The sequence below is a fragment of the Lolium perenne genome, chromosome 2, assembly GCF_019359855.2.
Source record: "Lolium perenne isolate Kyuss_39 chromosome 2, Kyuss_2.0, whole genome shotgun sequence".
NCBI lineage: Eukaryota > Viridiplantae > Streptophyta > Magnoliopsida > Poales > Poaceae > Lolium > Lolium perenne.
This window is the reverse complement of record NC_067245.2, coordinates 241,216,485-241,241,762: the sequence shown is the minus strand read 5'-3', so window position 1 is coordinate 241,241,762 and position 25,278 is coordinate 241,216,485. Positions and strand designations below refer to the sequence as shown.

The following is a 25,278-nucleotide window of genomic DNA, read 5'->3' as shown; positions in this document are numbered from 1 at the left end:
AGCCTTGCCGGATCCGACTCCTGGCGCAGGTCGGGCTGGATCCAGCTCCTTGTTCCTGGGCTGGACTTCTTCCATCTTGATCAACAACAACTGGGCCGCCCGGTGAGTCGTAAGCCACCACCACCATCTGTGGGCCACTCGGGCTTGCCGGATCTAGGCACTGTCGATGGTACACCCATGAAGTATACCCACAATAGTAGCCCCCGAAACATCTTCCGTCTTGCTCGTGCCTCTGAAATATCCAGCTAGCTTCCCGGAAGTCTTGGAAATCTTGAGGAACTCCGACTTCATGAAATATTTTTCTAGCTTCTTTGCCGGAAAATCTTCTTTCCCGCGAGACTTCGTCCATCGACCAAATTTTCAAAGTTGTTCTCCTGATAACCTATCTCGCAGAAATCACACTAAGTACCTCGAAGTTTCCCAGATCCTCTAAGGGGATCAAATGGTTCCACCTAACCAGGCTCCAATTTCGGGTAACTCCAACAGTAACTTAATCCCTTGGCCGAATTTACCGCTAGGGTTTAGGACACGTGTCATTCATCCAACATCGTGAAGCTTGCATTCTGACCACAGGATGCGAAGCACGAGTTCCCGGGCTATAAATATCATCGCCGCAAGGTTTATCTCTTTAATCCATTCATTCCTCCCCTCACATCGCTCTTAGCCAAGCGCCACCTCCAAGTTTTCTCTACCATCACACCGGAACTTCGTCGGAGTCTCGCCGGAGCTTCTCCACCGCTCCGTGTTCATCGAGTGTTCTTAAGTCCGACGAGCCACCAGCCAAAACCTCACCACTGGCAGCTCCGACCGCCGCATCCGCCATTGCCGGTAAGAATTTCGGCTCCAAGCTTCTGTTGATCGGAGCTCGTAGAGATGAATGAATGAACCAAAGGATTTCCGGCTAGCTTAACTTATGCTAGCTTTCTTGTACATATGTCTTCTTCTCCTCCTCCTCATTCAAAACCGATCATGGCAACGCCACTTGCCTCGGCCCCTCCACCCCTTATACCCGTCCGGCTGGATCCTTCCCAGGGATCCGGCAACACCATCGAGGGTGCACCTACCGATCAAGGCCGAACTTGCCGAAAAGGAGTGAATGGAGCAGAAGGTCAATGAGGTGGCCGCCAAGAAATCTAAGGCTCGGACCCGCGGAGGTGAGGTGAAGGGACAATGGTGGACCTGCATTGCCACGGAAGAGGAACTGCGGAGCATGGAGGCGGAAGGCTTCCTGCAACCCGGATCCTCGCTGGTGGTTCCGGGAGCTCCATCGTGTCCTGTAGGACTGATGTTGAAACCTTGACTATATATTCAGATTTCGCTAGGAGTTGTTTACGTTTAGCTTCAAGAGCTTTCAGGTCTGCAACCACCTCTAGGGTGATTAGGGCCGTGAGAATCTCTTTCTGCTGAACGTGTTCTCCGCATCGGCCTGCTATGTCCATGAGCATGTCGGCTGCCATCCCTTCATAGAACTTCAGGCGCCGGGCCTGTGATGGCTCCGGCATCTAACGGGAACGAACCTGTGGTGGTGCTTCCAGCTGGGCTAGATCCAAGATATTAGCTCGAGGCGGAGTCTTCTCTGGGCCGTCATCCTCATCGTCATCAATGCTGGCCAAGGTCGCGAAGATATGCTTTGGCGGAGATGATTCACCATCCTCTTTCTCTCTGTCCTCCAGCTCCTTGCAGTACTGATGACCCACAAGTATAGGGGATCGCAACAGTCTTCGAGGGAAGTAAAACCCAAATTTATTGATTCGACACAAGGGGAGCCAAAGAATATTTATAAGCTTTAACAAATGAGTTGTCAATCAGCTGCACCTAGAAATAGATTTGCTCGTAACAGTTATCTGTAGTAAAAAAATTTATAGCAGTAGAAGTAGTGAAGTAACAACAGTAATGAAATAAAAAAATAGCAGCGATGATTGCAGTAGATAACATGATTAAAATATTGTAAGCATAGGGATGGATGAATGACGCTGCATTGATAAGATAATTCATATAATAAGCAAGACATGGGCATTTGCAGGTAATAATAATAAAATCATCCTAGTATAAAATAACCATAGGCGTGTGTTCCTATTTAGTTGTACGTGCTCGCAAGGAGAATGCATGGCATCTTTTGTCCTACCAGCCCATTTGCAGCAGGGCCTCAAGGGAATCTACTGGTAATTAAGGTACTCCTTTTAATAGAGTACCGGAGCAAAGCATTGACACTCCGTAAACACACGTAATCCTCACATCATAGCCAGCCCCTCCGGTTATCCCAATTATTGTCACTTTGGGGCCTCGGGTTCCAAACAACGATATGCGTATACAGCTTGCAGGTATGATAAAAAACAATAATTATCCTCATGAATCAATAACATTGTTCAGATCTGAGATCATGGCGCTTGGACCCAAAGTGACAAGCATTAAGCATAACAAGTTGCAACAATATCAAAAATACTAACAACGGATACTATGCACTATGCCCCTAACAATCTTGTAGCTTTTGCATGAACAATCTCATTCAATCCCTACCATCCCCTACAACCTACAGCGGGGGAACTACTCACACATGGATGGGGGAATCATGCATGGTTGATGGAGAGGCGTCGGTGATGGCGATAGCGATGATCTCCTCCAATTCCCCATCCCGCCAGGGTGCCATAATGGAGTTTCTGGTTCCCGGATTGGGGTTTCTGGTGGCGGCGGAGTAGCGAAAATCTTTCTGGAAAAACGTCGAACCCCCCTTTGTTTTCAGGTCATAGGCTCTTATATAGTTAGGACGAGAGGTCGAGGGGGTGCCCGAGGCGGCCTCACCACCCCTAGGCGCGGCCACGGTTGGCCCGCACCTAGGACAGGTGTGGGCCCCTCGTGGCCCTTCTCCGTCTCGTCTTCTGGCTCCGTGAGTTTTTGGGTGAAATAGGGACTTTGCGATATTTTCTGGGAATTTTCCTGAAATTTGAATTTCTGCACAAAAAACGAGACACCAGAGCAATTCTGCTGAAAACAGCGTTAGTCCGTGTTAGTTGTATTCAAAATACACAAATTAGAGGGAAAAAATAGCAAAAGTGTTCGGGAAAGTAGATACATTTTGGACGTATCAACTCCCTCCAAGCTTAGCAATTCAGTGACAACTGAGTACGATAAAAGAAACTTTCATGAACCTATTTGCTTCATATGATGTATATATTCTCACTATATGATCAAGTACTTAAGCAATTCATAATAATAAGTATGCAACTAATCCTACTCAATAGTTATGTAAGCTTATGAAAAGATACCAGCACAATAATAAGCAGCATGCAACATAAGTATCTGCAGGATTGCAATGCTCATAACATGATATGATAAAGCGGTATCTCACTTGCCCTTATAATGGAAAAGAGTGGAGGATGATTTTCTATGAATTTAGAGGTGCAACCTCTCAATACGGTAAATCGGGAAAATTATCCAACTCGAAAACACAACATGAGATTCATTCGGAATCCGTTTCCGATGAGCTAGAACTTGTCATGAGAATTAACACTAGCTATAAAACATCTCATGGATAATAACCAACAACAAGCAAGAAACACGATGCTATGCATGCAAGGTTTGAGCTCTCTCCGATGATGCGACCAACTATCGTACCGAGCACAAACCTTGTCCTTGCGCATTCCACTCGAGCCAACACGCTCCGTGTTCACCCCTCTTCATCATTGTACATGCTACTATCTTCATCCAACATACACGCCACCGTCTTCATCTATCTCCTACGTCGTCTTCTTCCCTCTTCGTCTTCTACGCCGTCTTCATCCCTCTTTGTCTTCTACACCGTCTTCATCCATCTTCTTCGTTGCACTCGATCTTCTTCATCTTGCAACCTTGAGACCAACATATGGCTCAAGCATTGCCTATGGACACGACCTAAGAGAGAATCTCAATACAACCATTAGTTCATAGGGATTGTCATTAATTACCAAAATCACACATGTGGACAAGGGAAGGAAATAAATGGCTGAAACAACCCTCGTCTACTCCAACAAAGGATGAACGACATCGTCGAGTAATTTGTCCATCGCTGAAGAGGGAAGTTTCCCTCTAGCCCTGGCTCGAAGGGCGCCAAACAATAGAAACCCTCTCCCTACTCCCTAGAGCTCGGACAAGCCCTGAAACGCAATCCAAGGTACCAAGAAGTGTGCCTTCCATGTTAGACAACACATCAACGAGTAAGCGCAAGATTGTCTCGTAAGCATAGCGGTTTTTGGGGGAGGGGGGGGGGTGTACCTTGATGATCAATCATCTACCGGTGATGGGAAGAGGAAGGGTGGCTCCTTACGAACGAGGATGTCCATTTCCTACTTAAAAATTAGGAAAAACCGTTATAAGTTGACCTCGTTGGGGTTTTGTCATTTTATTTTTATTTTTTACTCTACAATAAAAAATAAAATGAACGTTTTGGCTTAATAAAATCCCGCTTTCAAAATGTTGATGAGTTGATCCACTCCCTACTACTAGTGCAGCGCGGCCCTAGTGCCTCGGCCTAGTTGCGGCGAGCCCACCACTCCCCACTTCACTGATTCCACCAGAGATGCGGATACCCGTTTCTCTTGCTTCTCCGATCCGCAACATTTTCGGGGGCATATGCTGTGCACTAGCTACATCAAGTGTACTACTGTACTAGCCAATGTGTACCATCGGATATGAAATAGACCCTCTGGATTTACGCGAGGTACTGGGCGTACACTTGCTTGCAAATTTAAAACACAGCCCCTCCTGACAGCTACACATATAACAAACGTCCCTCCCACGTGGACTCATATTCTAGCAGTGACCCATCAATCCAAAGCTCTGCCTTTTCTAAGTTGCTCCTAACTTATTAGACAGTGATTATGCTTGGCCCAGCTGCATGTGTGGCAGATACAAACGGACGGGATTTTTTTCCCTCGCACAGCTATCGTACGGCAAAAATCAGGACCTAGAGACTAAGAATCTGTACAAATGGACCGGATATTGTTTCCAATTGGACGGAGAGGCTCCATAAGGTAGAAGACTGAGTTTCGTAAGGATGGTTTCAGAACATACTGAACCTAGTAGGATGCAGTCCACCTGCATCAATCTGAACACTCTATACATGATCGGATGACTCCTATGCCTCCTAGTACATTAGTACACCTCATGGAGCTAGTGCACAGCATATGCCCCCAACATTTTCCTTTTCTTTCCAGCACTTCCTTCGTTCGTTTCTTCGTTTCCCACGCTCCCTGCCCGTCTCCACTCCGCTTCGCCCGGATCCATCCAACGCGGCCGTCCCGCGACGGATTCCGCCGCACGGCCAATCGGCCGCCACAACCCCGGTGAGCCCGCTTCCGCCCCCTCGCTCGCAGCTAGCTCTCCCGTGACCTCTTTAATTTGTTTGACCGCGCGCGCTGGTGATTCGTCCACCGTTTTCGGGGTCGTCGCCAATGCGGCCTGTGCGCATTTCGACCGGGGACTTGGCGGGTAATAGATCGCTCATCTGCTTCCGCGCATGCACGGTGTGCAGCAGCCTCGATGCTTAGCCAGTGGTAGCCGTAGCGGATTTTACAGGTTTTTGATCATTCAGTCATTCAGACATGGCCGATATTTCAAATCTAATGATCGGGATTGATGGAGACAATCACACGATACGAGTAATAACGATAGTGCTCTCTCTGAAAAACAATAACAATGTGAAACAGATGGCTCAAGTAGTAGTAGTCAAGTGGGCAGTGGCATTAATCAGACCCGTCTAGCTGTTATATAGTTTCAGTCAGGTTGTGAATTTACTGGCGATGTACGTTCATAGATGTTCATGAGCATTTCAGGATATCCACTGGAGAAGTTACTGCTGATAATTCTTTGCCCTTGATTTTCTTCCGTCGGTCAAGTGATTGGAGGGTGGCCTTCGAAGCATAGGCGGACCCAACCGTCCCTAAGCCCGGGCACGCGCCTAGGCATCCAGCCGGCAGCGCAGCCTATTTTGATGAAAGTTTGGCCAGGCTTACAGTGCGCTGAGGCTTGATGAAAATCTTGGATCCGCCACTGCTTCAAAGCCATGTGTTCGAGGTGGAGCTAGCCATCCCATGACCAGATGATCGACATAGGGGAGAAATGGTTGACCATGATTTTGTTCCAGGCCACAATGGGGGAACGTTTGATGGTGCTGATGCTCACAGGGAAGATACGGCAGCTATGCAATGACATCGTGCATGGCAAACCGGTGCCTTCGATTGAGATCAGTCTCGTTTCTTATGTAGCTATGTGTCGTAGCTATTGCAGATTAAGCAATGTGATAGTCGGCATCTTATTAAGGACATGAGTATTGTTGGTTTTCTTCAATGCAGAAGGTGATCCCAATAATTCCTTAAGCTCCCCTCTCCGTAGGCTTGGGTAGCCTTGATAGTTTATGTCTCTGTAGTCGCTCAAGATGGTAAGGCTGATGCTGGGATGGTTCTGCGTGGTGCGGTTGGGCTGGTTATTTTTACTGTATGAGGTGGTTAAACATTGGCGTTGATGCTTTGGAGGCAGAAACCTGGCCTGCAAGGGAGGTGCTGGCACTCCCACTGGACAAACTTACTCGTCATTTTCAGCTTGAGAGGGTGTAAAGACTACTCAGTCTCAGAATAGGGTGGCACATAACTAGCAAGTTTATCTAGAGTGACCAGAAGAGCACAAGTCCAGGTCACATGAGCATTCAGACTGTTGCGGTCATAATTGCTGAAGAACGTAAACTTCATGTTGAGTAATAAAGCTCTCTTTCATGGCAAAATAAAATAAATTAATGACATTTATGCCTTTGTGGATTGCTATATACTTAGTGCATTTTCAGGTTTAACTATTGTACTATGTAAGTTAATTATAGCTGGTAATTCTTGTGGAAGTTTACACGACATAACCGAGTCATGGAAAATGCTCATTTTTGTAGACATGGGAATCACTTTCCGCATTTAAATAGGATTTTATGACTACCCTTTCTGATACAACTTTTATGACAAACTTTGTGTTAGTTTTTTTTTTCATTATTGCATGTCTTTGTATACTATAGATATGGTGATGCTCATAACTAGAGGTTGCCATGTTCCAGGGTTCTACCCAGAGAAGCATGACACTGCCATTCTTTTGAGTAACGGAAGCAGCAATCAAGAATGGCCTCGAGGGCAATCATTAGGAGACGGAAATATTATCTGGAGCATACTAATGCACCTCTTTTATTGCATTCATCTAATTCCATTTTTGGGCGAGGAACATTTGGATTTGATGTTCAGCTCAGTACTGTATGCCATTTGTCGGAGCAGAACTCAGGAGATTCTGACCGTGAGAAGGGGCTATCTACCTTAAGGAAGAGAGACCATTTGGGCCTTAGTAATGGATTCCTTTGGCGCCCAACTCTTGGTGCTTCTCTTGCCTCATATGAATCTAAAGCACGGAATTTGGGATTCCCTTTGGGAGCCAGGTATTTCCTGCAGCCAGTCCGCACAGCATCAAAAACAGCTGGGCAGCCTAAAACTGGTGTTCTGAATGAGCAGAGTGAGGACCATAAGCAGCCAAAAAAGGAGGCATCTCCAGAAGAGTGTGATCAGGCAGTGGAAGGCTTAAGCACTGCAAAAGCAAAGGCGAAAGCTAAGCAGGTGCAGGAAGTTCAAAAGACTGACCAATCAATCATACAGAAATTCTGGGCAAGGCTTCTGGGTATTGGTCCTGCTCTGCGTGTTGTTGCTGCAATGAGCAGGTCTTGGACCCCTTCTTTGAATCGAAGTATTTCTTCTATCTTGCTCTTTTTCATGAATGGCTGTTTGTCTCGACGTTTTAGTTTATATTTTGTTTTGTGGTTTTAAGAGCGGACTGGGTTGTGAAGCTGAAGCATTGGAAGGAAGAATTCGTTTCTACACTGCAGCATTATTGGTTGGGCACTAAGCTACTGTGGGCAGATGTTAGAATTTCATCAAGATTGTTGGTGAAACTTGCTGGTGGAAAGAACCTTACAAGGAGAGAGAGGCAACAGCTTACACGCACAACAGCAGACATGTTCAGACTGGTACCTTTCGCCGTGTTTATCATCATTCCGTTCATGGAGCTCTTACTGCCAGTGTTCCTCAAGCTATTTCCAAACATGTTGCCATCCACTTTCCAGGACAAGATGAAAGAGGAGGTAATGACATATGACCTCAAATTTCCCCTTATAGCCTGGCTAGACGCTCTGTAGTTCCTTTGGGCTATGCCCTGGGCTAAGCCCTTTTGTACATTCCCTCCCTCAATCTTGTACATATTGTTCTCTTTTAATAAAATTTAATGTCGGGGCCTCCCCTACAGTTTTCAGCTCAAAACAATGACCTATGACCTACCCCTTATCGTCCTGCCAGCAAAATTGTTAAATCTAAACATATTACCCAAGACTGCATTTCATTTTCCTTGTGTATAGGAGGCATTAAAAAGGAAACTTAAAGCAAGGATGGAGTATGCAAAGTTCTTACAAGAAACAGCAAAAGAAATGGCAAGAGAACTTCAAACATCGCGTAGTGGGGAAATGAAACAGACAGCTGAAGACCTGGATGAGTTTTTGAACAAGGTATTTGCTCAATTTTTTTTTCTTGACTCGAAAGCATAGATCAATAGGTGTGCTGAATTAAAGGTGTTTGGTGATGCCCTCTTGAATGCACAAGTAGGTCAGGAAAGGTGGACATGTCTCCAATGAAGAAATTTTGAGCTTTGCAAAGCTATTTAATGATGAACTGACTCTGGATAACATGAACAGGTTGGTGTTTCATTGAATATTTACTTAATCCTTGATTTTGCCAGCTCACTATTTTCCATTAACATTTTTCTGCAGATCACGGTTAGTAAACATGTGTAAATATATGGGGATTAAGCCTTTTGGTACGGATCACTACTTGAGATTCATGCTTCGGAAGAAATTACAAGAGTATGTCCTTAAATTTCTTCTGAATATAGATGTTAGAGTAAGAAAATGGATACAATGGATAATATAGAACATATCTTGCATGTAAATGTGTTGTTTCATACCATCCTTAATCACTACTAATACGGGTCCCTTACATATTTAAGCATAAGCTAGAACTCAAATTTGAGTTAAAATGTTTTCCAGGAAGTCTACCAGAAGGAAAATAACCCATTAGAATATTCGGCTGATTTGATAATTCTCTGACCTCGAACTCAGCTCAGAACATAAACTACTTTAGTCTACTGTTACGCCTTTAAAGATCAGCTAATTGCTCAGACTCAGCTTAATTATCTTCCAGAAAGCCTGCCAAAAGGATATTCCAGCTGAAAATTTTAGTGATTTTAATAGTTCTCAACTTCTCATGACCTCACCCGAGATTCAGAATAATAGGTTCAGAACATAATAATGCTGCTGTTGCACGATCCCTGACCCCCCTTGGCGTTGCAACCCAAGACAGCTTGATGTTTTCCATTTTTAGATTGGTCTTCCAAATTACTAATGTACAATTTTGGTATTAACTGTAATACAATCTTTATGTGTATATGTACAGCATTAAGAATGATGATACGATGATCCAGGCTGAGGGAGTGGAGTCTCTTTCTGATGAAGAGCTCCGACATGCTTGTCGCGAACGTGGCCACCTTGATTTATTATCAATAGAGGAGATGCGCCATCAGGTTTGTCTGTTTCCAAACTGTTGATGACGGATCCGTTGTATTATTGTTGGAGGTGTATATATGTTCTTGTATTGGCACTCTATTAATTTGATTTTTTCCAACCATACATATGCCTGCTATTTTGCAGTTTTAGCTAATTGCTAGTGTTCTGCGTTGATTATGCCAGATATTCACAGTGTGCTAGCATTTTTTTTTTTTTTTTTTGCAAATATCAAACTATTGTGAGATTTTGAACATTTCTTTGTATGTTCAGCTCAAAGACTGGTTGGATTTATCACTTAATCGTTCTGTACCATCATCTCTTCTAATTTTATCAAGGTAATTTTGTTGATAATTGACCTGTTGACTTGATGCCTATGTTCAAATTTTAACCTGTATTAAAAAATTCCGTCAGAGCTTTTACTGTGTCTGGAAAAATGAAGCCTGAGGAGGCTGTTGTAGCAACGTTATCTTCTTTGCCAGATGAAGTTGTGGATACAGTTGGAACAGTGTTGCCTTCTGAAGATTCCGTCTCTGAAAGGAAGAGAAAATTGGAATTCCTTGAGATGCAGGAAGAACTTATCAAGGTACAATAATTTATTGTAAACATGTGTCTTCGCTGTCTTCTGTGTAGGTATTCTATACACGGATCTCCTTTTTTTCACATTATTGGTTGTATCACCAATCGCCCAGCTGCAATAAAGTATATGCCATAAGAGTGGATATATGGAGGCTGAGCTGCACGTAACCCTTTATTTTTGAACATTCAAAAATCATATTTCAAAGTATCAAAAAATCTGAAAACCAAATCGTAGAGGATGTATACTATAACCATGTAAAATCTCAATATGAACTTATTTATATTCTAGGCGTTATATACTTTTTCAGATTTTGTCTTTTTTGTGTAGCCTATAATATAAAATAGTTCGCATTGAGATTTTGCACGTTTGTGTACGCATTATTGGCTACCTCTAGATTTTTCTTTCAATTTTTTTGAAAATTTGAAATACGAATTCTGAGAACTTAAATATAAAGGGCTACATGTAGCTCGGCCTCCGTTTTAAGTTTCTCATATGATATACTCTTAGTTTGGATGTTCTTCTCAAGTTAGATATGAGAAGTTGAACTAAATTTTATAAGGACAACCCATGCCTTTCTAGTATTTGTTGTTTTACCCAAACGATTTTCTTCTGAAACACAGAAATTTGAAATCTCTTCTACAAGGATCATATTTTTTTCTTCCCGACTAGTTTGTTAGCTTGAACTTTTGTGTCACTTACATGTACTGAAACTGAAGATTAGTAAATTTTAATTGTCTTTTTAAATTTAATTGGGAAGATTCTATTGAAAGAACAAGTAGTAAAGAGTACTATAAGAAAACGATGAGATCACATCTTACTTGAATTCTTGCTTGTCTCTTTTAGCAATAGAAATCAGTTCTTCATGTAGTTACTTGGTTAACCTGAAGATGCAATATTCCTAGCTGTCTTTATATTTTCTTTTGCTACACAGTTTTAAAATGTCTACTATGCATCTCTGTACACTATCCGGCTGAAGAAACAGCGGTCTTATATATGTATTTCCCAGTGCCACTGGTTTATGTTTGAACTATGTGGCAGTGATAAATTGTTACTAATACGGATGTTGTGATTAACAGGAGGAGGAGAAAAAGCAAGACAAAGAAGAAAAGGCAAAGCTAGACGAACCGCAGGCTACCAAAGAAGATTTGGCTTTGAGGGAAATGACTGAACCTACTGCTAGGGAAGAAGAGGAGCTAAAGAAATCGAAAGAACATGAGAAGGACCACCTTTGTGATATCAGTCAAGCATTGGCTGTGCTTGCATCTGCTTCTGTATGATCCTACTTTTTGTGTGTGTTAATATGTTGTACTGCATTTGTAGAAAACTTGCATTAGCACTCAGTTGCGCCTGTACAACTTGTGTCTTACCTTGCAGTCTGTTACCAAGGAGCGTGAAGAGTTTCTTAGTCTTGTCAATAAAGAGGTACGAGTTGCAGTTGGACTGAAATTTTTATGAGCTACCAATTTCCATTACGTAATAGAACACCCTTGCTCAATGCAGATAGAACTATATAATACCATGCTGGAAAAGGAGGGCACAGAGGATGAAGAAGAGGCTAGGAGAGCATATAGGGTGGCCAGGGAGGAATCAGACCATGCTGCAGAGGTAGTTGCAGGAGAAAAGGTTTCTTCGGCATTAATAGAGAAGGTACTTTTTTCTGTGTCTACATCTCAATCCCTTGATCTGTCTCTGCTACTTCTACTAAGAAACATACATTATTTGAATTTAAATATAAGTGTGTGCTGGTAGCTTGAACATATATCTTAGTCCTGAGAAGAACTGAATTACTAGAACTGTTGACTGGCTTTACAAGTGACAGAAGTTATGAGCTTTGCCAATCGGTCGCTCATAAGTTGTAATAGTTGAATAGTTCATTTTTCTATATTATGTCCATATTTTAAGAAATTTATCCCAGTTTCCGAATTTAATCATTGATGGCTTATACTAGACTGAGATAATAAATGGTCTTATTGCTGTCAAAAAGTACCTATTGGTAATCACAAACCGTATTACCAGAAAGCTAAAGGCTATAAAAGAAGCACATGGCTGGACTTCGTTTTTTGCTTTGTTGGCGAAGAGCTAAATGTTAGATATACTAGAGATTGCTAATATTAACTTTCTTGTTTGCACATTATGGTTTTGCACGGTTGCACCAAATGGCCAGGAGTTATCATTTGATACATCATAAGACTCTGTTCTTAACCTATTTTTGATGGAGTCTATTGTTTTGGCTCTACGTAATTGCAGTAGTATCTTAGTTGATCCAATCAGTTACTCAAATTGCACCAACCCACTCTTCCTATTTCAGCCTGATATCACAATATCTATATTTAATTGGGTAATTCGGTGTTGCTTTTATGTCTGTAACTCTGTAGTATTCACTTGCACGTCTTACTAATAAATATTTTTGTTGACAATACGAAGTATGCTATCTTCTTATTTTGATGAAAACAGAGCCTACTGAAGAGAGGTTCAATATAGGTAAACTAATACTCCACAAGAAGGGATACTAAGAGAACGAAACACAGGAAAACTAACCGATAATCTAGAATAAAGTATTAAAAACCATGCAACCAAAGTCATGAAACATGTGTTTCGGGGCTTTAATCTTTGAAGCCTCTCTTGTATATTTCAGATGTAAGATTTGTGCGTCTCTGTTGTCACTTTTTCTCATCGATCGCTAAAGACCGTCTCTTGACATTCTGTGTTACTGCATTTTCAGGTTGATGCTATGCTTCAGAAATTAGAAAAGGAGATTGATGATGTTGATGCTCGAATAGGAAACCGCTGGCAGCTGCTTGATAGGTAAATGCTTTACATGTGCATAAGCCTGTCATGAGTCATTTACTGACATGTTCCGTTGCTACTTGCTGGTGAATTTTTAGAGACTTGTCTTTATTTTTAGGAATAACAGATAAAAGTGCTAAGAACCAGTAGAATTTCCTGGCAAAGAGCCTAAAAGAATCCAAGTTAGGACATACATTAGCAGCTTAGCTTAGGTCTATCAAAATCGATTTCCGAACTTCAGATGCCTACTTAGCCGGCAGATCACTAATTCATGCCACTTTTGTAGCAGAAAATTATGCATGATCAGATCTTTTGGCTATAATATTTGACACTAATCAAGGAACTGGAATGTATCGTGGATTTGTTTGATTTCTCCTTGCTCGTCGGTAATAAGCTGGTCTGGTTTCAGGGACCGTGATGGCATAGTAACTCCTGAAGAGGTAGCAGCAGCTGCAGACTATCTCAAAGACACCATGGGGAAGGAGGAAGGTGTCCAAGAGCTTATCAGCAATCTTTCCAAAGATAGAGGTTCAACCCTGGCACCTGTACCTACTTTACTAACTGATCACAGCTCATCTTCGCTGCTCCTATTTTCCTAACATTTTCTCCGTGTCTACGCCTAACAGAAGGGAATATCCTTGTGGAAGACATTAAGAATCTGGCATCGCAGACGGAGGAGAGCAATGAACAGAAAGAGACGGCGCGAAGATAGGTGGAAGAATAACCACCATGGCACCATCTCGTGCATGTTGACATCAGCAGCTCCATTCTTTTCCCAGTTTTAGTGTGGATATTGTCTGGAGGCAGGATGGTCATCCTTTTTGCTGCGACCTGCTGCGGTGGAGCGCGCTGTGATATTTTTCATAAGCATGAATAAGTCGTTGTGGCGACATTGCGTATAGATTAGCCCCTGCTGATGCCGATCATTAGTCAGCTGAACAGCAACTGATAATTCAGCCTGCTGCCATTCAAATGTACCCAGTGATTGGCAGAATGAAACGATAAATCCATGTCTGGTGTGTGAATAATCTGAATACAGGTTTATGTGTTCAATAAGTGCCTGGCTTAGTTTTACGCTATTGGAATGAGCGCCTATGTATATTCAATCTGAACCTTGTTAATGGATGGCACTAAGGGTGGCAAAGCGGGCGGGATGCGGGACAACGATTTTCTTAAGCCTTCATTAATTCAGTAACAACAACACCCTGTGTTTTGCCTTGAAACAGCTTTTGTGGGACATAAGCGGGACACCCATTATGGGACGCACAAATCAGGCCAGGTCACTCCCCACCACAAGGGAGAGACCTTGGTCCTGACCTCCGTTCCTCCAATCAGCAGAGCATCTCTTCACATGTACTAGTAGCGACATTTTGATAAAGGGCATATATTAATGTATTCTTAGTCAACGCTGATCTGAGTTGTATGTGACTTTTCCGACTCGATCCTAAGCTCCCCAAACACATCTTGGAGCTCTAGTGGATTCCTGTGAGTTCATTCAAGTGAGAGGGAATGGAGTACATTCTCATGAGGTTGTAGTCTAGGAGTCCGCTAGTCCTTTACAAACGACCAAACATACTGTTTTAGTGGTAGGGGTTAGGCCATCTCTAGCGGGGCGACCTAAATGGTTCTAGGTTGTCCGAAAGGGTCCGTGCGGACGGGTGGACAGGCCGCGCACGCTCCAGCGACACGACGCAAACGGGCTGTAAGGATATTTTACCCTTATCCATTATTTTGGTAACTATGACACCGTGCTAGTGTATTTGGACTAATACATGTCTACAAGATGATTCCCAGGTATTAGCCAAAGAGGTATAATGGTGTATCAATGGAACAAGAAGGCAATAGGAGACCCTTCGACGAAAAATCAACAGGGATTTTCCAGTGCATGGTCGGTCCCAGACCCTGTCAGACCGGCCCTGGCACCGGATCGCCCGGCGCCGACCGGGCCCAGCGCATGTGCCATCCGGGCAGGTTCCAGTAAAGAAGGGGGAGCTCTCCGGTTTGCGTCCGGTCGCCAGCCCGGTTTGGACCGGCCACTCCGGTCCATGGCCCGGTCGGACCGGGTTCCTGACCGAGCGCGCCGGTGCCCAACCGGAGTTTGCGCTTGTGCCATCCGAACTGGATCCAAAAAGCCTCAGAAGCTCGTCGGTCAAGACCCGGTCCCAGCTCCGGTTGGAAACCGGCGGTCGGTCGGCTGATCTGGACCGGCTTTGTGCGCCAGCCTGTCCGGCGCCAAATCCGGTCGACCGGGTTCCTCAAGGAATCTGATGACATGTCAAGTGAGCAACGGCCAGATTTCGAAAAACACTATAAATAGCCCTTCTCCTACCTCTGAAAGTTAGGCACTACACTACAAGCTGTTCTTGAGCTCTCTCTCTCATACTCTATTGCTAGAAACACCAAAAGCCTCAGATCTCCCTCCTCCACCCAAACTCAAATCCCTCCGGGGAAACGTTAGAGGAGGACCCGATCTACTATTCTACCAAGCCAAATCTCATTCCCCCTTGTATTCATCAAGAAGCTTGCTTCCTAGGGTTCCTTGGAAACCCTAGGTGGGCAAGAGTGGTCCGGAAGCATCCGGGCTGTGGATTTGCCCCTGACAAGATTGTGAAGGTTTGGAGGCTACCTCAAAGTCTACCACAAGTGAGTGAGCTATTCCTTCGTGGGATAGGCTCCGGAGAATAGGGTGAGCCTTCGTGGCGTGGGGAATCCTTCGTGGGACCTCCACCCCTCCAAACGTGACGTACCTTCTTGCAAAGGAAGGGAACACGGGAATACATCCTCGTCTCCGCGTGCTATCGGTTATATCTAACCGAACTCCTTACTTGTGATTTAACTGCCTGTGAGAGCCTTCGTGCTCGAGTTAGTTGTATCCTCATATAGGTTGTTTCACCTAGTTTGCATTAGGCTCACCTTTATATTCCGCAAAGCCTAATATTGCAAAGAAAGAATTAAAATCTGTAGAAACCTATTCACCCCCCCTCTAGGTTTACCATCTCTATACTTTCAATTGGTATCAGAGCCTGGACTCTTATTAAGGGCTTCACCGCCTTAAGAGTGAGATGGATAAACTATTCGAGGGTCTAGATGAAAACTCTAACCTTTCGGTTAAAGAGATGAAATCTAGATTCTTGGCATATGATGCCGAGAAGAAGAAAAAGGAGGATGAACTACAAAGCCAAATGGCAGAGATGACTGCCATGCTTAAGAACTTGACTAGTGGGACTCCTAGTGCGGCTTCGGCCTCCCTAGGGAGCTTTCATGAAGTCAACCATGACTATCCCAAAAACACTTCACCCATGCCTCATATAAACCATAGTGGGAATGTTCCCCATTTTGATGGAACTCACTTTCCTTTTTGGAAATCTGCTATGGAATCTCATATTCGCAGCTGCAGTGTGGAGTTATGGGAGATCATTGTTCATGGATACCGGGAGCCACATGATCCCATTCGGTTGACCTCCACCGAATTTTACAACCGTCAACTCAATGCCTCCGCACGTGAAAAGATTAGGAGTGGCATCAACCGCAAGCTCCTTGATCAAGTCAATGACATAGACTCCGCTAAAGAGTTGTGGGATCGAATCATAGTACTCCAAGAGGGAACCGATTTGATCCAATCAGCTCTTTATGAGACCGCAAAGCAAGAGGCCCATCAGTTCATGATTCGAGAAGGAGAATCCGTGGCCGATGCTTATGCAAGGCTTGGTGCTCTTAGAGTAAGGGTCAAGGGACTTGGAGTTGAGAAGTGCAATGACGGCTTCGAGATGAATGAAGCATTCATAAAGTCCAAGGTCATTGCTATGATTGCTGTCAAGCAAGAAGACACCAACCTTGCACTCAACTTGCAAATCATGACCAAGAGCGCCGATCTCAACTCCGATGATCTAGTCTCATATGTGGCCGCCAATGAAAACATGGCCAAAGCAAGAAAGAGGCTCATGGCAATGAACCGTGTTGATGAAGCCTCACACAACCATGAAGCGTCACACAACCTTGCTCTCAAAGCTAGAGCCGACCATGGAAGCAAAGAAGACTATGAAATTGAAGAAGATGAAGAGATGACTTCAACTAGTGATATTGCTACCGACTTTGCTTTCTTTGCCAAGAAGTACAAGGCAAAGTTCCCAATGCTCCTCAATGACAAGAAGAAGAAGAGAACTTGCTACAACTGTGATGAAGATAGCCACTTTGCAAATGAGTGCCCTTATGAGAAAAGGGTAGACAAGACAAAGTTCATCAAAGGGGTCAAGCCAAGATTGAAGCCAAACCCAATCAACGACCGATACAAGAAGAACAAGGGAAGAGCTTTTGTTGGGGCCGAGTACTTGTCCGATGAAGAAGAGGAAGATGAGGAGAAGGAGGCCGGAGTGGCCGGTTTGGCTTTCTCTAAGCCCGGGTCACTCTTCACATATGACTACTCCAAGGGTTACTCCACGAAGAATGATGTTGGCTCTTCCTTCATGGAAAGAACAACTCAAGATGATGACTCCGATGACTCTCCCTCCTCTACAATCGTTGGCTCTTGTCTTATGGCAAGAGAGACCAAGGTAATGGAACCCCCACCTTCTCTATCTAGTGTTCTCGATGATGAAACTGAAAATCAAGAAGAATTAATTGTGCTTAAGGAACTTTATGATGTTAGATGCACCCTTCGTGGTGAAGCTCTTGTCAAGTTTGATTTCTTGATGGACTCCCTCAAGGAAAAGGATGAGTCCATTGAGGAATTAGAATATCATTTAAATGAAAAGGAACGGAGATTCAATCTCCTAAGACAAGAGCTAAAAATCGAAAGGTGCATATCTCAAGGTCTTAAGCAACAAATTGAAACTTATGAACTTGATAAAGTTAAGGACCTAGAAACTATTGATAAGGCTCAATCATTGGCTCAAGAGCTCAATGCCTCAAAGGAGGAGCTTGAAGTTGCTCATGCTTCTCTCACTAGGGATCTTGACCACCGTGAAAGAGCTAACAAGCTTGTTAAGGATGAGCTCAAGAAACTTGGAGAGAACCATGACCTACTCCAAGAAACCTACAAAAAGGCTCTTGGATCAATGAAGGATCCCATTGTTGTTGAAAACCTTGCTAGCTCCTCCACTTATTTTACTAGTGAGCATGCTAAGCTTGTTGAGGAACATGTTTGTTTACAAGAGGAACTCTCTTTGCATGTTGAGACCAATGCATACCTTGAATCCTTGGTGACCAAATATGGTCTCGACTATCATCCTAATGAATCTTCTTGTGAGCAAGCATCTATTCTTGAGGAAAATGTTAGGTTAACAAAGGAACTTGCAAAGTTCACCACCGCCAAGAACAAGATGGGATTGGATGACCTCTTGAGTAAGCAAAGGTCAAACAATCAAAAGTTTGGGCTTGGATATGCTCCCAAGTCCTACAAGAAGAACAACTACAAGAAGGAGAAACCCGCTCAAGATAAGAACAAGAAGGTCACTAATAATGGCAAAGCCTCAAAGGGCAAAGCCACTAGTGGTGACCGCACGGGGCCAAACGATCACTATGCTTTATTTGTTGATTATTATGGTGATGTCTATGCTAACTATGTTGGCCCTCCTAATGGCTATGCTTATAGAGAGTACTCAATTTGGGTACCGAAAGATATTGTTGCCATTGCAAAGGAACCCATTAATCGATGGGTTCCTAAATCCTCTACTTGATTTTGTAGGGGTATTCCTCCGGTTGTCCAAAATGGGTGTTTGATAGTGGATGCACCAATCATATGACCGGAGGAAGAGGTGTGCTTAATCAATTCATTGAAGATATCAACAAGAAGTCAAGCATCACTTTTGGTGACAACTCAAAGGGAAAGGTACTTGGGTATGGCAAGGTGGCAATCTCTAAGGACTTGTGCCTTGAGACGGTCATGCTTGTTGAATCCCTTGGCTATAACTTACTTTCTATATATCATCTTGCCGATGCCGGTTACAATTCATATTTTACTAACTATTGTGTGAAAGTCTTTAGGAGTGACAATCTCAAATTGGTCCTTGTTGGATATGTGGAGAACAACCTTTACGTGGTTGACCTCTCGAAAGAGAGCTCCTCTCCCTCCACATGTCTAATGGCGGCCAAGCATGACGAAGGTTGGTTGTGGCATCGCCGCCTTGGTCATGTCAACATGAGAAATCTTAAACAACTCCTAAAGGGTGAGCACATTGTGGGACTAACCGGCATTTCTTTTGATAAAGATCGTGTTTGCAGTGCATGTGTAGCCGGAAAGCAACTCAAGAAGAAACATCCTATCAAGAGTATCGTCACCACATCTAGGCCTTTGGAGCTCCTTCATTTGGATCTCTTTGGGCCATCACATTATGATACTCTTGGTGGGAGCAAGTATGGACTTGTCATTGTTGATGATTACTCAAGATACTCTTGGGTCTTTCTCCTTAAGTCTAAGGACGAGACCCATAGAGAGTTCATCACCTTCACCAAGAAAGCTCAACGTATGTATGAATCCGAGATCAAGGCGATTAGGACCGACAATGGCACCAAGTTCAAGAACTACACCATGCAAGAGTTTGTTGATGATGAGGGCATCAAGCATGAGTTTTCGGCGCCATACACCCCTCAACAAAATGGTGTTGTTGAAAGGAAGAACCGGACTATCATTGAGATGGCAAGAACCATGTTGAGTGAATTTAACTCACCCCACAACTTTTGGGGAGAAGCCATCTCTACGTCCGTCCACTACTCCAACCGGCTCTTCCTCCGCCCACTCCATAACAAAACTCCATACGAGCTTCTCACAGGTAACATGCCTAATGTAATGTACATTCGTGTCTTTGGATGCAAATGTCTTGTTAAGAACAACAAAGGAAAGCTCGGTAAATTTGAAACTAGAACCATAGAGGGTATATTTGTTGGGTATGCGGAGAACTCTCACGCCTATAGATACTACAACCGGTCCACTGGGACTATTGAAGTATCTTGTGACGTGGTGTTCTTGGAGGATAATGGCTCCCAAGTGGAGCAAGTTGTTCCATGTGTTGCAGGTAATAATGATGATCCATCTAGTGCCATAAAGCATATGGGCATTGGACACATCCGGCCCATGGAAGTTCATAATGATGATCAAGATGATGGAGTAGAAGTATCAAGCTCGGCTCAAATGGAGCCTAGCTCAACTCAAGCCGAACCATCAAGTGCAACTCAAGAACCATCCTCCACTCAAGATGAGTCACATTCCGAAGAACAAGAAGAAAGTCCTCATTCCACTGAGCAAGACCATGATGATGATCAAGAAACATCCTCAACTCATGATCGAGCTCAAGTGGTCCCTCATGATCAAGTACTAGCAAGAGATGAATTCATTGATCATGAAGGAACCATTCGGAAGATCAAGGCCGCTACAAGGGCAAGTGACATGAAAGTAGATCAAGTCCTTGGTAGCATCTCAAGAGGAGTGGTAACTCGTAGACACCATGCATTACTTATCACTTATTGTCAACACCATGCTTTTGTGTCTAGTTTTGAACCACTCAAGGTACATGAAGCCTTGGTTGATCCGGATTGGGTAATTGCCATGCAAGAAGAATTGGAGTGTTTCACTCGTAATGAAGTATGGTCTCTAGTTGAGACACCCAAGGATCATCGCATCAATGTTATTGGGACCAAATGGGTATTCAAGAACAAGCAAGATGAGAATGGCATTGTCATACGAAACAAACCAAGGTTAGTGGCGCAAGGGTTTGCCCAAATAGAAGGTATGGATTTTGAGGATACCTTTGCGCCGGTAGCCCGTCTTGAAGCTATTCGTATTTTGCTTGCATTTGCATCTTTCCACAATTTCAAACTATATCAAATGGATGTGAAAAGTGCATTTTTGAATGGTCCCCTAAAAGAAACCGCATATGTGGCTCAACCCCCAGGTTTTGAAGACCCATGCCGATCCAACCACGTGTATTTACTCCATAAGGCACTCTACGGTCTCAAGCAAGCTCCACGTGCTTGGTATGAGTTCCTTAGGGATTTCTTACTACATTATGGGTTTTGCATGGGTACGGTCGATTCCACCCTTTTCACCAAGCGGGTTAAAGGGGGTGGCTTATTTATATGTCAAATATATGTTGATGATATTATCTTTGGTGCAACTAACCCCAATCATAACAAAGCTTTTGAGCTATTGATGACTAGGAAATTTGAGATGTCCATGATGGGAGAGTTGAAGTTCTTCCTAGGCTTCCAAGTGAGGCAACTTGCAAAAGGCACCTTCATCTCTCAAGAAAAGTGTGTGAAGGACATGCTCAAGAAATTCAACATGACAAATGCAAGCCCAATGAAGACACCCATGCCCGCAAAGGGGCAACTTGGCTCATGTGACGGTGAGAAGGATGTGGACATAAAGGTATACCGCTCCATGATAGGATCCTTTCTCTACCTTTGTGCCTCTAGGCCGGATATCATGCTAAGTGTAGGGATGTGTGCTCGTTTTCAATCCGCTCCTAAGGAGAGCCATTTAATGGCGGTCAAACAGATTCTAAGATACCTTGTTCTCACTCCTACTCTCGGGCTATGGTATCCAAAGGGGTCAACATTTGAACTCATTGGCTATTCGGATTCCGATTGGGCCGGTGATAAGGTTGACCGGAAGTCTACCTCCGGGGCTTGCCAATTTATTGGCCGGTCATTGGTGAGTTGGTCATCCAAGAAACAAAAGTCCACCGCTCTATCCACCGCCGAAGCCGAATACATATCCGCGGCATCTTGTTGCACTCAATTGTTATGGATGAAGCAAACCTTGAAAGACTATGGTGTGTCTCTTGGTACGGTGCCTCTTCTTTGTGACAATCAAAGTGCAATTAAGATCGCCAATAACCCAGTTCAACATTGTCGCACCAAACATATTGACATTTGCCATCACTTCCTACGTGACCATGTTGCCAATAAGGATATTGATCTCACTCATGTGGGGACAACCTACCAATTGGCGGATATTTTCACTAAGCCTTTGGATGAAGCCCGGTTTGTTAACTTGAGAGGAGAACTTGGTATTCTTGATCCTAAAAACTTGGATTGATTAACTTCTTGCACTATATTCTTGCATTTATCTTGCTCTCTAGCTTAGAGGCACATCACATATGGGGATAGTCATCTTACCATGTCTTGGTATGATGCATACCTATGTGTGCAACATAAATAGACCCAATGTCATTATATGGACCCAAGCATGTCTCTTCGAGGTATCATGACATTTGCGCTTTCACATAGGGGGAGTAATCCCCCGCCCCTCATTGAGCCTCAATTACAACTTGATTTGACTATATAAGGCTAAATGATCTTATTGCAAAAACTATTCCAAAATGTTTTATGGTTCTTGATATACTTCGAATCATGCCCATTGTTGCTATTTATATCTTGTTTGGATTTCACTCCAATGGGTATGCCTAGAGAACTTTGTGTTTCCAACACCATGTCTATGCTCATCTCATCATCGTCTATCTATCTATATGTACATGTCATCATCTGAGCATTCACACACATTTACACAAAGAATAGGGGAAAAACGAGGCAAATTGAGACAAAACTGGGCAAACAGACTCTGGCCGGTTACTGGTCCGGTCGGACCGGCCTTTGTGCCGGGCCATCCGGCGCCTGGCCCGGTCGACCGGGCGGCCGACCGGCCGTGCAGCTGGTTATGTATTGGGGGAGGATACCCCTTGGGGGTCTTCTTCCTCATTATCCCCCACCTCCAAAACCTTCATGGCCGCCGCCTCCACCATCTCCACCACGTCCTAGGCCCTTCCCACCACTAGTTTCTCCCAAACTTCACCCAATCGTAGATCGGGATCTCTCAAGCCTCTTCACCAAAGGATTTGGTCCCTCTCAAGCTATTTTGGGAGATCTTGGGGATTTGGTCATCAAGCCCTCTTCACGTGTTCTTCTTGCTCACTTGGGCAAAGAGGACGATGTCTTCGGGTAAATCTTCCTCCCATTCCCTCTCCCTCTTGCTTTTCCTCTCCCCATTGCCAAATTTTGAGGAAAGTTGAGAAAAGTTAGGGTTAGGGTTAGGGTTAGTAAGTCCTCATGCCATCTAGAGTGTCTCACACCCCTATGCACATTGTTCACTGTAATGCTATAGTCTATGTTCAAGTTTGTGAGTTTTTTTGCATGATTTTGTGGTTGAATTTCTGGGCAAACATCACAAGTCAACAGCACCCGGTTTACAGCCCGGTCAACCGGCCTCTCAACCGGCCGGCCCGGCGTGCCGCCCGGTCAACCGGATTTACGACTGGCTAGTTTGGTCTGTCGTCCGGTCGGACTGGCCTGTGCGCCGGATCGCCCAGTTCTTCGCATAATCTCATCGAAACACTTGGATATTTGCTATGCTTTTTGGCCTCCCTATTTACTGATGACATGTACACTTACCCCACTGCTATCCTCGCTCTATTTTGCTTATTCACAGATGATTGGAGTGGAGAGGACCAGGGCATTGTTGCCAAGAGAGGAAGGCGTTCGGGACCTCCAGCCCGTCGTACTAGCGGTCGTGTGCCTTCCGGTGCACCTCCGACTACTGATGGCACCTCATCTGGAAGAACCAAGTCAGTCGCCAACAGAAGGAGAGATAAACATGCCGCACAAGAAGATGATGAGATCTTGCCAACATATAATGTTGGCGATGTACATGTTGGTGCATGGCGAAGACTTAGAGAGGACAACCCCTATCGCTTTGAGGCACCCACTTACACCGGGGGAGATAAATTTTTCTGGACCAAGACACAGCAAGTGATGTGGGAAGAGTACTATGACACCAAAGAGCACATGAAGAATGGTTCCTTTGTTATGCCCAAGGCCATCAAGGATGTTCTTGCAATGCATGAAGCCACCAAGTTTCGTTTTGTGGTTGAGACCTTGAGGCGGATGGGGTTGTTTGAGCTTATGTGCCTGATGCCTACTAATGAGAGCTATTGTCCACTCTTGGTGAGGTAGTTTCACTGCACCGTGTTTTTCCATGATGATGCAGCTCGGACTATGACTTGGATGACAGGCAAAGAGCAATACACTTGCAACTACCTTGATTTTTGTGAAGCCCTGGGATTTGGTGGAGGTCGTGCTCATGGTTTCAAGCTATACTCTCAGCAGAAGTTCACCAAAGGAGACATTGCCTTCTGCTATCCTCGGGAACCCACAGCTGGACCTCCCACTATCTCTGGCATGTACTACTCCTACCTTCTACTTGCCAAGCTCTTCCGTGAGACTCTCATTAGCAAGTCCGGCGATACAAGTGAATGCTGTGGATATCACCTGAACTTGATGTACTACTGCCACCCTGAGCATCGAAAACTCATTGATGGCTGTGATCTCATCTACTGTGAGCTGAGGCGATGTGTTCGCGAAAGGATGACTCCTAACTATGCTCAGTACATTCAGCTGCTCATCAACAAGGTTGTGCCAGCACCTCTCAATACGTAGGGTGAACGGGTCAATATGGAAGCCTTCAAGGTACCTATCCAAGGCGATAGACCGGACGTCCCTGAGATGATGCCTTCTGAGCGCCGGTCCAAGGAACGTCATGACCCTGCTAGCTCCAGCTACGCTAGGCGCCCACAGCATGGTGTCTCTCGGTTCTTCTCCTCCATGTGGCAGATGTGCAAAAATACTAATGATGTTGCACATCAAAGTCTTGCTATGAACCAAGAGACGAGGAGGCGCCAAAATGAATTTATGGCTACTAGGAATGTCCCTGTTCCTCCTCCTGGCCCTGAGTTGGAGCCCATTCATGCACCTAACTGGGAGATATCTCCCATCTCTGATCAGATGTTGCAGAACTTTGATCCCACCTGGTACGGTTTTGGTGGTCCTCCTCCTAGGCCTGCACGTGTTCCTGCTGTTGATGATGCTAATGAGGATGAAGGTGATGCGGATGAGGAAGAGGATGATGATGGCGAGGGCTCATATTCCACTGGGCATGAGTTCTACTGATGGGAGCGGTAGCACCTCTCCTCTTTTCTTCGCCTTTTTGGTGTTTCGATGCCAAAGGGGGAGAAGAGAGTAGAGTCTAGGACCACGGGGTTCTTAAGCCATGGGTGTTGCTTTATTTGATTCTTATATGGCTTGTGCTTATTTGCTTTTATCATTCCAAGAACCATTTGCTATTCATGTATGGACATGTACCTTTATGCTTAAACTCTATTATGTGTGCTACTCTATGTTAGGATGATTATGTGTGCTATGCTTATATATCTTGATATGCACATCTCCATACCATGCTTGTTTCCTAAAGATATTGGGGGAGATTCTCATGTTCCACAAAAGTTGCACTTTGCATTCAAACGCAAATTCTCCAAGTGCACACTTT

The 25,278-nt window shown here is 44.3% G+C and overlaps 1 protein-coding gene across 1 annotated transcript; it reads left to right on the top strand.

Moving 5' to 3' along the window:
• The first annotated feature begins 5,191 nt into the window (after nt 1–5,191).
• LOC127335401 (uncharacterized) lies at nt 5,192–13,975 on the top strand. Its single transcript, XM_051362059.1, has 15 exons — nt 5,192–5,318; nt 7,067–7,711; nt 7,819–8,131; nt 8,402–8,548; nt 8,646–8,734; nt 8,810–8,902; nt 9,492–9,618; nt 9,872–9,936; nt 10,013–10,184; nt 11,255–11,449; nt 11,553–11,600; nt 11,679–11,825; nt 12,901–12,983; nt 13,375–13,493; nt 13,592–13,975. The coding sequence occupies exons 2-15, from the start codon at nt 7,128–7,130 to the stop codon at nt 13,675–13,677; spliced, it is 2,268 nt and encodes a 755-aa protein (XP_051218019.1). The 5' UTR covers nt 5,192–5,318; nt 7,067–7,127; the 3' UTR covers nt 13,678–13,975.
• Nucleotides 13,976–25,278: the final 11,303 nt, after the last annotated feature.

Bases quoted from the DNA above. Each gene is read 5' to 3' on its own strand.
- LOC127335401 (XM_051362059.1), top strand. From the start codon at position 7,128: ATGGCCTCGAGGGCAATCATTAGGAGACGGAAATATTATCTGGAGCAT. The intron at 12,984-13,374 runs GTAAATGCTTTA...GTCTGGTTTCAG, and splicing joins CGCTGGCAGCTGCTTGATAG to GGACCGTGATGGCATAGTAA. The intron at 13,494-13,591 runs GTTCAACCCTGG...TACGCCTAACAG, and splicing joins CAATCTTTCCAAAGATAGAG to AAGGGAATATCCTTGTGGAA.